General features: G+C 33.5%; 1 protein-coding gene across 1 annotated transcript; it reads left to right on the plus strand.

Moving 5' to 3' along the window:
- On the plus strand, positions 1–9,083 carry LOC140443828 (DCN1-like protein 2). The gene is made up of 3 exons (XM_072535301.1): positions 1–159; positions 2,765–3,358; positions 8,689–9,083. The coding sequence occupies exons 1-3, from the start codon at positions 52–54 to the stop codon at positions 8,875–8,877; spliced, it is 891 nt and encodes a 296-aa protein (XP_072391402.1). The 5' UTR covers positions 1–51; the 3' UTR covers positions 8,878–9,083.
- The last annotated feature ends 2,689 nt before the right edge of the window (positions 9,084–11,772 follow it).

Below are 11,772 nucleotides of genomic sequence, written 5' to 3' on the forward strand. Positions count from 1 at the left end.
AACACACACATTTGTGCATCTGGCATCATTGGTGTTGTGGCAGAATTGTTTATGCATTTTGAGGTTATTTTTCATAATTCTGCAAAAATAAAAAAAATTATCTTCAAATGGTTTCTTTTTGTCAATAGTTTGGTATTAAATCCTCTACTTTTCACGATGGTAAGTATATATAAATTATAATTAAAAATAATACTATTTATATGTACTTCCTTTGAAAAGCTGTCAAAGTTTAGTTAAATAATCTAACCTTATTTTAATTGAAAAATATTAAATATTTTTATTCTTTGGCATTAGTTTTTGTACAAAATATGGATTTTTAGTATGAGTACATCGTAGAAACAAATAACTAGTTTAGTGGTACTACCATAAATTAGTAAACACTTCTGTAGTTGGCAGACAAACTTTTTAATTTTGAGCAGTACATTTGTATTCCTGATTTGCAACCAATAAATTTATAGTTGAAGTTGCTAAATATTTGATATAGTTAATCAGATATATGCTAGGTCATTAGTTCATGAATATTAACACATGAAACCTATTTGTACTTTGTCAACCTAATATAGATTCTAGAACCATCCTTTGTTCTTCCCCTTTTTAGGATGTATGTGCATGTAAGAATATATTGACATAAGAGAGTAAGAAGGAAGCATTTTACATCTTGATAACCTTCCATAGTATATTTGGTATCCATGTTATTGTATACTCTGTATGTATCTGTGGGCAGTTGTTATTTTTCCCTTTTGTTCAGACATAGTATTATTGTTAGTAATTTTAAATTAAAAGTTGTCCAAAGTTTCATGGTTGCAGTGGAATACATAACCTTTGCTCTAAATAAATTGTAATTTGGATGGTTTCAGATTTGAATTTTTCTGAAAATATCTATTTAAAAATAGTAATTTGCAATATAAAAGTACTTATAAAGTTCAGTCCTCTTTTTTTTATCAAATCTTTAGATATTGCTATATATTTACATGAATGCTTAACTTCAAAATGTCAATTGGCAAATGAAATTAAATTAATAGAGACAAATAGATGCAATAAATGGAGTAATTGTTTCAACTTTAATAAAGATTTCTTAAGTAAACTTTTCTTTATGATTTGTTGAGAAAACCATTTCTTACCATACAGCTGTGTTGCAATAATTGGTATAATAATAATTATTGGAAATTCTTCCAATAAATTTTAGGCCAAGACAAGTGTGTTCCTCAGACCCAGTTTTTTTCTTGCATTTAAATATTTATATGAACTGCTATAGAAAATAGTTTACAGAATATCATTTTACTGTTAAATTCCTGTATAAACTAAAGGTTTGTAACTTTTTGAATAATTGAATGTCATATATAAATTTCTGATCAATAGTGTTAATTTTATTATTTCCATTCTAAACTAGCTTGATTAATTGTTAAATTACTAAGTTATATACCTCTGTTAGAATCATTTGCCCAATACTGGACCTAGACCTATATCATACATTCTGTATCAAAGGTATCATCTGTCTATATTTTTACAAAGACCAGTGCAGACACTTAGTGTCAATAGTAAAAGTTACTATGAATGTATTAAGAGGCGTTTTGATCCAAGAATTGCAAGAGTTTAAAGAATATGGTTTCAGCCTTACTTCTAATTTATTAGTTGCTGCTCCTTCCAGCAATCTTGCTCTGGATTATGAGATGTAGAAGGTTATACCTGTCTGGATGTTTATGCCTGATGTTTATACCTGTTTCGAATTGTTATTGTTTTTTTATTTCTGTACTCTTTTTCAGTTTGATCAGTTTAGCGTGGTGACCCGGTCAAAGGCCTTTTCATGGTTAAAGTTGATAAAACACATATACACTGATTGTTCTATATCCCTTCATCTTTAAACCATAACCTGTAGCTGCAAACTGAATAATCCTTCTCTAATTCCAATGTTGTTTCTGAAACCAAACTGTGTGTTCGCTCAGTTGTACTTCTATTCTGTTGTAAACTCTCAAATGCAGTATTTTTGGAAAAAGTTTCAATACATGGCTCATCAGACTGATAGTGTGATGATTGTTACATTGTTTAGCATTTATTTTTTTTTTCTATGATTACAAATGTTGACGGTAGCCAGTCGGTTGGTATATGCCCTGTTTGGTATTTTTTATTGACGATGTTTAGAAGGGAACGTTTGGCTTTATCATCGAATAGTTTCATTATTTCACTGGGAATTTCATCTGGACCGGTTGCTTTCCTATTCTTTGATAGTTGTATAGCTGTTTCCAGTTCATTGAAGCTTATGTTTGGAGCAGTCGATATATTTTCAATTTGAATTTCTGTTCTTTCGTCATCAAACAGTTCCTCTATATATTTTCTTATATAGTTTTACGTTTGAAATTAAAGTCCATTTAAAAAGTTCATCCAAGTTTTGTTTTTATACAGGATGACTCATAAGGAACTGTACATAATACTACTACTAATAATACTACCTCATATGGACATATGGAGGCCCCTATGGGGAATTAAAACCCATTAAAGAGACCATTAAAATTGTATGCTCCCATTGTTTAATAATATAGAGGGTCAGATGTGAATTTTGACTGAAATTTCTTTTCATCATACAATTATTAATAATTGTAATGTGATAATGTGATATATGTGCCTTTCTTGTAACTTTTTCTTTAAATTTTTAAAGAGAAGCCTGAAAAAAAATCAAACTTTACTTTTTCAAATGTTATTGTATTTTAATTTGTTATTAACTTTGCATGTTTATTAAAAAAGTATTAATTCATTACATGACTTTCAGCACAAATTAAAATCTTCACAGAGAGAAAAAGTTAAAAAATTTATATCTTTCACTCAAACTGGTGAGAACACAGCCATATATTGCCTTACTCAGAATGATTGGAAACTAGATCTAGCTAGTGATAATTACTTCCAGAATCCTGATGCATATTACAAAGAACCGAGGAGTGTAGACAAAAAGAAACTAGAATCTTTATATAACAGATACAAAGATCCCACTGAACCAGATAAAATCACAGTAGATGGTATCATGAAGTTCTTAGATGATCTTGGTCTCCCGCCCGAATCAAAGCTCGTCCTTATCATAGCTTGGAAGTTCAAAGCAGCAACTCAGTGCGAGTTCACCAGGGATGAGTTTATAAATGGAATGACAGAATTAGGTTGTGATAATATAGACAAATTGAAGGCGCGATTGCCCAGTTTAGAAAATGAATTAAGGGATAATTATAAGTTTAAGGACTTTTATCATTTTACCTTCAATTATGCCAAAAATCCCGGACAGAAAGGATTAGATCTTGATATGGCAATTGCGTACTGGAATATCGTACTTAAGGGAAAGTTCAAATTTTTGAATTTATGGTGTACCTTTTTGCAAGTAAGACTATTCTATTTTTTTTTATTTTGAATTCTTAATATTTAATATTTTTCATTATTTTTGTTTTGTAAACACACATGGACGTCACTTATACATAAACAGTTTATAATTGCACACTTTTGTTAATATTTTATTTAGGAGAGCGATCGAAATGTAGAAAAGTAAATGATAATTTGCACAGCAAACCGATATTTCTAACACCAAAAGGTTAGGAATAGGATTTTGTGTATTTTGGAAGGTTTTAAATAGTGAATTGATTTAATTGGTAATCCTTCAACTTCCCTATTCAGATAAGTTCAAATTGTTTAAAAAATGTCATTGATGTCGTCAATATCGTTACTTTAAATAGCTGTGAATAGCATAAGGCATAACAACTTCGAACTCTATAGGATATACCAGGAACCAGATATCGTAAAACACATAAAGATAGGACGTCTGAGGTGGGTAGGCCATGTAATGCGGATGGAGCAAACCGACCCAGCTAGAAAAACGCTCCTTGATAGACCTATTGGTCAAAGAAGAAGAGGAAGACCCAGAACAAGATTCCTAGATAACATCGATGAAGACATGAGAAATATGGAAATACATGCTTGGCGGAGGAAGGCGATGGATAGGGACGACTGGAGAAAAATTCTTGGGGAGGCTAGGACCCACACAGGGTTGTAAAGCCAAAATGATGATGAATAGCATAAGGCATATCATCAATTCCGTGGATGAATTTTGGGATTACACATGCTATATTGGTCAAATTTGGACTTCAACTGGAAGTAGTTGGAAGTTTCTATACAACCAAGCTCGGGTGTAGTCAATAATAATTTTAACTTGCAATTTTGCATCGTTTGGGTTCTCTTGCCACCACTAGGAATTTCATCTTAAATAAAGATATTTTCATAGGGTATGTCTCAGCTGTTGTTTTAAATGTTTGTACCAAGCGCTGTAGGTTATCTTCTTTATCTAGGATTGCATCATCTGCCTAACAAAGGATTTTTATTTGTGTCATACCTAGCTTGTATCCTGTTCTGGGTTTTTAATTTTTTCTACGATTTTGTCCATTGCGGAGTTGAAAAGTAGTAGACTTAAGCTACATTTACAGTGTCACATTTATATTCTAATCTAACGCAGTGAAAGGTTTTAGTTAGATCTACAAAACACACGAGGCATGTTTGTTATATTCCAATGTTTTCTAGTTTGTCTGGCTATGAACATTGCAACTATAGTTGATCTATACTTGCGAGCAAACAATCGATTCACTTGATCAATCGCAGTTTATGCTTAGTAATTTATGTTGTAAAACAGTTTATGTAAAAAATCGCAGTTTATGTTGTAAAACGTGTAAAACGTGTTGTAAAAGTTGCCTGCTTATTTATGGTACAAAGAATGCAGCAAACATTGTACCGGGCATGTTCTACCCAATGTAGACCTCTATGAGGTCGTCTCAGTCGCTTTTCAAACGTTGACCTGCGTGTACATTTCAAATTGAAGTAAGTGAATATTTTACAACTGGATACTTCACCAGTGAAGGCGGTCCAGGTAATTTCAGTATTACGAGAGGGTTATAGTTAGAGGACTGTCGCCGGCCGCCTACTTATGATGCAGTCTGCAGTTTCAAGGGCTTACCGTCGATACCAGGAGACCAGTAGCTAGTCAACGACCAGTTTCGGGTCGGCGACGTGCAACGACAGAGAGGGACGATCGATTCATTGTCCTAAGTACCTTGCGGAATCGACACGCGACAGGGGTTATGTGTCAAAAATCCTTGAGGAATGTACGAGGTGTCACCGTCACTCAGTGCACAGTTACCAGAAGACTTAAGGTTGCCACTTTGACTCGCAGACTAGCTAACATAAGGCCCAAATTGAACGCACATTTTACCCGAGAACGCGTCAATTGGGACCTTGGCCAAGGGAGCAGAGTTTTATTATCTGATGTCGAATGTGCTTGTATGTTTAACAATGACAGAAGACGACGGATCTATCGCAGGCCCGGAGAATGATTTTCTCAGTTCTGCAGTGTCGAAACAGTGAGCTATGGAGGTTTTTCGTGATGTTTTGGGGTGGTATATCTTTATAAGGAAAAACAGAGCTTGTGTTCGTGCCGGGCGATGGTCGCGGAGGGGGTTTTACAGCTGATCGTTACATTAAGGATATTCTCCAAGACCAAGGACTTAGTTGTTCTTTGGGCCGGCTACATAGGCGACGGCTTTATATTAATGCATGATAACGCTCGATGTCACACAGTGCGGATTAGGAAAGATTACCTGGCCAACACCAATATAACAATGGACTGGCCTCCAATGAGTCCGGATATGAATCCCATTGAGCACATATGGGATTAGGTTAGGTTGTGCTGAGTTGCGCGCACTGCAGAGCGATAGCCGTGTACGTCGATTGTGTGCGCTGGAATCAACTGCGATTTGATTTGGACGCAAACTTTCAGCTGAGCTGAACACACACAGCGTACACATCTATACCGCAATTATAATTGTATTTTTATATAGTAATTATTATTGTAATAATTAGGTGATGTCTACTAAATTTTCTCCCGAGGAAGATGAAAGACTAGTGGATCTAGTACAAATTGTAAGATAGTTCCAAATATATCCCTGGAAAGTGTAAAATATTCTCGCAGTTTTTCCTCGTTTTGAAACAATCTTTCTTTGACTGTTAATTTAAAAGCACCTTCTGTATTAAGACAGGAAAAAATTTCGTTTACATTTTTATTTCTTTTATTTAGATTTAACGTTATCAACTCTTCTTCTTCCTCCTCTTTTTGGAGTAATAAAATTATTGCGTTAAGTTTGCGAGAATTCATTTTTTAAACGTACAACCTTTGCGAGAATAAACGTGAAACTAATTTCTAAACTTGTTTTCAGAGCGACATAATATTTATGCCAATTAATCTAACAAACCGACTCACCCAAAACTGCCGTGAGTCGAGTACAACAGATTCTGCTGTACGTGTATGCTGTGCGCTGCGCACTGTTCTAACAAACCGTAGCTTTAGAATTGCAAGGCAAAACAGACGTTGATAAAGAAGTTAGAGAAGAAAATTAGAGAAATGGGGAATCGAAAATTGCATTCCACAACATATCTCCTTAACTAAGCAAAAATCACTGGCGAATTGGTTTCTAGTACTCATAAAGAGTCTTCTTCTTCTTTCAGTGCCTATTCGTTCCGAATATTGGCAATCATTCTGGCTATAATTATTTTATTGACTGATGCTTTAAATAGATTCGTTGTTGTTGTGGAGAACCATTTTCTCAGGTTCTTCAACCATGATATTCTCCTTCTCCCAATTCCTCGCTTTCCGAATACTTTACCCTGTAGGATTACCTTCAGTAATCTGTATTTAGTGCTGTTTCTCATTATATGTCCGAGATATTCCAACTTTCTCCTTTTAATGGTATACATCACCTCTCTTTCTTTGCCCACTCTTCGTAATACGGTCTCGTTGGTTATCTTGTCTGTCCATGATATCCTTAGAATTCGCCTGTATAGCCACATCTCGAAGGCTTCAAGTTTTTTCTCCATTGCTTCAGTTAGTGTCCAGGATTCAACTCCGTAATACAATATTGAGAAGATATAACATCGTAGGAGCCTTACTTTTATCTCCAGATTAAGATTGTGGCTTTTAAAGAGTTTGGCCATGTTATTGAATGCACTCCTAGCCTTCTCTATTCTACATTTTATTTCCTGTGAGTGATCCCATTGTTCATTTACTGTTGTTCCAAGATAGTTATACTGTTTTACTCGGTCCACTGGTGTATTATTGATAAGTAGTTGAGCGTCTCTAACTTTATTTTTGCTGATGATCATAAATTTAGTTTTTGTTATATTTACTTGAAGTCCAAATCTTTCACTTACTTCATTTACTTTGTTTATTAGTTGCTGTAAACTGTTCAAACTGTCTGCAAAAATAACGGTGTCGTCTGCATAACGGATGTTGTTTAGGCGTTCTCCATTTAGAAGTATTCCATGTTCGCATTTTTCCAAGGCTTCACTAAATATTTCCTCTGAATATAGATTAAATAATATAGGTGAAAGTATACAACCTTGTCTAACGCCTCGTAGAATCTGGATCATTTCCGTTGGTTCACCTCCAAAATTCGTTCTTATTGTGGCTGATTGGTTCCAGTATAAATTTTGTATTATACGCCGATCTTTATCATCCATTTGGGCTTTTGTTAGAATATCCATCATTTTTTGGTGTTGAACTGTATCAAATGCTTTTTGGTAGTCCACAAAGCAGGTGTAAATATCGCAAGTCATATCTCTGCATCTTTGAAATAATACTTGTAGACTAAACAGTGCATCTCTTGTACCTACGCCTTTCATGAATCCAAACTGTGTGTCTTGTATTCTCTCTTCGCATAGCTTGTATATTCTACGATGTATAATTTTAAGAAAAAGTTTTAATGTATGGCTCATTAGACTTATTAGCCTATATTCTCCGCACTTTTTTGCTCCCTGTTTCTTTGGTAAGGTAATAAATTCTGAAAGTAGCCAATCTTTTGGGATATTGCCTGTGTCATAGATATTATTGAAGATTTTACATAGTACTCTTAAAGATTCATCATCAAGAAGTTTAAGAAATTCAGATTGTACTCCGTCTGGTCCTGGAGCTCTACCTTCTTTTAGTGATATTATGGCTGCTCTTATTTCTGCCACTAGTATAGGTGGTCCTATTTCCGTAGGTATTGGGGGCTGGTTCTCTCTCTCATCAAAAAATAAATTTCTTATGTAATTTTTTTGTAATTTTTGTATTTTTTTTTCGATATACTCATAAAGAGTATATCGAAATAAAAGGAAAGACAGTTAAGATTTGATTTCACGTATAGTGCATCTGGATATTCGCTTATACGTATTTCATCCTAAAAGGAATCTTCGGAGCGCCTATTTACAGATACTCTGAACGTGAAAACAATTTTTCCTGTCGTAAAAGAAGCAACGCTAAAATGGCTTCGGTATGGACGCAATAGCGACATCTGATAATAAATCACGAAACTCGAAATCCGAAGATTTCTAATTGTCGAAACCAAATTCAGATTTTTGCTTTAATCTGTGCCTTCTAAGAATTTCAAGGCAAAACAGACGTCGATAAAGATGTAATTAGAGAAATGGAGAATCTAAAATTGCATTCCACAACATATCTCATTAGTTAAATTTTTAATAACGATTTGTTTTAGCGAATTTTGTGTGTGTATGACAACGAAAATATTATTTTGATGAAGTGACCCTATTTTCTATCAAGTTTTACGAACAAAACCTAATACCTTTTTTATCTGTAAGTTAATTACTTATTTCTGAATGTTGATCATGATATATTTTTAGGAAAACCATAAACGATCTATTCCTAAGGATACTTGGAATCTTCTATTAGATTTTGCTCAGCAGATCGCTGATGATATGAGCAACTACGACGAAGAAGGCGCATGGCCAGTGTTAATTGACGATTTCGTAGAATGGGCATCAACAAGAACTAAGGAAAATCAGCCACACAGTACAAGTCAACTGGAGTAAAAATACCAACAATTTTATTTCTTATAAGAAAATTCAAATGACGTTAAGTTTGTTAATCGATAAAAGGTAGCACTAATCTTGGAAGAAAACAGTTGAAAGGGTTTGAGATTCTTTTTTTTTTCTTGTATGACCTAGTGATAGAATGTACTTTGTCAATAAAGTCGAAAAGATTTTTAACTAAGTAAAGTAAAATAAGTTTTTGTGTATTTATTTGATTTTGCCTTGTTTGAAAATTTTGCTTTTTGAATTTATAAAAACGACCGAAACTGCTTTTACAATTGTTTCTTCGTTGACTACTTTTTTAATTTTTCAATCATCTCGTCCCTACCATTTCCAACTATCGAATGTGAAAAATCGGGTTTTTCAGATTCGATACCTTGTCCTTGCATTAGACGTGATACACCTTGCAGCAAAATATCTAAATTGTAGCTTGATAAGGAACGCGGGAAATATTTTGTTAAAACTATCGAGTATGAACATTTTGTCATTTTTTTTTTGGTCAAAATATCGAATATACTGCAAACTGACGAAAATGGAATATTCGATACTTTTCTTTCGTATAAATATTACTAAAGGCATATTTGTACAACAGTGTTGTAATTGATAGTTAATAAAAAAAGGAATGAAGATAAACAGTCGGCTTTGGAGATTATGAAAATATTAGCATTTAATTTCGATCTGCAATCTGTTTTGTCAACGCCTAAAGAAGCTGCAGGATCTTTTTTTATATGAGAAAACTTGTCATTTATAATTTGACCATTTATAATTTAGGAGACGGAAGCGTTCAGTGTTTCATATGGGATGAAACCGAGGGAGAACGCGGTAGTACTGAAACTGCTACATGTATATTTAAATACATCATGTCTTACCTTGATATTGAACATGTCAAAATGATGTCCGACATTTGAGGTGGACAACAGAATAACTTTAATTTTTCTGCTACGTGTCAATATGTGGTTAATTGTCACCCAAATTTAAAAACAATTGACCATGTGTTTTTTTACCGGGTCACTCAGAAATGGAATGCGATTCTGTCCGATCAAAAATTGAATCTAAGTTAAAAAATTCCTCTGTATACACCCTTGAAGGATACCTACACCCATGCCCGTTTGAAGTGATATACCTACTTCATGACGAACTCTTAGATTTTAACCAAAGAAAGGTGACTGCACTAGAAAATAAAATAAAACCAAAGAACAAGCAAAACCAATATGAAAAAGAAAATGAAGTAAAAGATGAAGAGTAAACAAGTAATGGAAATACTAATTTTAAATATAGTGTTGGTATATGGTACCATTATCGGAAAAATGAAAATAAACTTTTCATGAAGATTAGCGCTGACGGAAACTCTTTATCTCTTGAAACCAAACAAAAAAAGAGGCAAACAAAATAGTATAAACTCCGTTAAAGCATACGAAGAAAGGCTCCCAATCACGGATGCGAAAAAAAAACTTAATACCCAGGCCATACCACCAATATTACCAATCTTTACCAACATCTAGTACTGCCAGAGATTGTCTTCCAGAACCTGACGCAACTCAAGACAATGATAACGTTTAATTCAAAATTTAAAACTTTTAATTTGCCATTATTTTACAACAATTGAGGGCCATGACTGAGTACTTGAGGTATCTACAGGACGTGAAGTTCCATAATTAATGTATTGTGATTATTTTTAACTTTTATGTTTTTACGTTTCTAATTACATTAATTTTCTAGCAATATGTACTTTCATAAAAATACTTTTAATAATTTCTAATATTAACATAATTTTTCCGTTTTATCCCACAACTTCAATTTTTAATTAAATGATTTGTAAGAATCTTAATTATACCAATATGAACTGTCAAAAATGCCACATTCGCAATTTTGAAACATTGGACCAAAACAAATCATTGCTTAACACAAAAAGCAAAGTAACGAATGTGATTTTTTGGAAAGAAAAAAACCATAAGCAGTTTAATTTTTTTATGAATCTAACAAGGATTAAACACTAAATATAAAAAATATAAAAATTTTTTATTTGTTAAGACGCTAATGTAGGATTCTCTAAAAAAGAGTTATCTTCCTCTCCTGAAAAGAACCACTTTTCACATTCGATATGTGGAAATGGTAAGGACGATATACGCAGGATTAGTGCGGAAGAGCACACCAAACATTAGGAATGTATTTAATAAAAAAATATTTAATTGTCCAAATGTTTATTTTCCGCTTAACTTTGCTTCGGTTTTACTATAATACGATTTTTAAATACAAACTTTAATATTCATTAAATGACTAATAGTACTACAGCCCTAGTTGAACCTCGACCTTCCTTAATGTGTTTCGCCAGTCGTTCATTATCAACTATTGCGAGTTTGTCGCGCCAATCTTCCTAGATCCTCAATCATCCTTCAAACTCAGTCTAGGACTGTCCCGTGTGTGTCTATTAATTTCCAACATGCATCGACATTAGAATTCATCTGGAAGGATAGTTATCATTCGCTACAGACTCGCATTTATCTGATATCCTATTTACATATTGTACCAATATGGTTGAACCGATGTTTTTCTGACCGATAAGTCAGTCCGATAGAATTAGTGACTTTAGCTTTTAGCTTCAGTACTTTCGGTGTTTGCTTAATTTAAAGTAACACCTTTTCACTAGGTATATGGGATATGGTTAGAATCTCAAAATTCAATTCTCCACGCTAAAGTCTTGACCAATGTTTCTATTGTTAAGAAAGAGGCTATCGCTTCTTTTTCTCTCGGTGTGAGCAATCAGGTCCAGATCATTAGGGTATGCAATAAAATTCGTTAATTTATTACAAATATCAGCCATCAAAAAACAAACCTAACTAGAGTAGTCTGTGCAATAAAATTGACATTTTTTCCGATTTTAGCTACTTAAACTTG

The sequence above is a fragment of the Diabrotica undecimpunctata genome, chromosome 6, assembly GCF_040954645.1.
Source record: "Diabrotica undecimpunctata isolate CICGRU chromosome 6, icDiaUnde3, whole genome shotgun sequence".
NCBI classification, from domain to species: Eukaryota; Metazoa; Arthropoda; class Insecta; order Coleoptera; family Chrysomelidae; genus Diabrotica; species Diabrotica undecimpunctata.

Coding starts and splice junctions, on each gene's coding strand:
- LOC140443828 (XM_072535301.1), top strand. CDS start 52: ATGCATTTTGAGGTTATTTTTCATAATTCTGCAAAAATAAAAAAAATT. Junction 160..2,764: donor ATCCTCTACTTTTCACGATG/GTAAGTATATAT, acceptor CATGACTTTCAG/CACAAATTAAAATCTTCACA. Junction 3,359..8,688: donor TATGGTGTACCTTTTTGCAA/GTAAGACTATTC, acceptor ATATATTTTTAG/GAAAACCATAAACGATCTAT.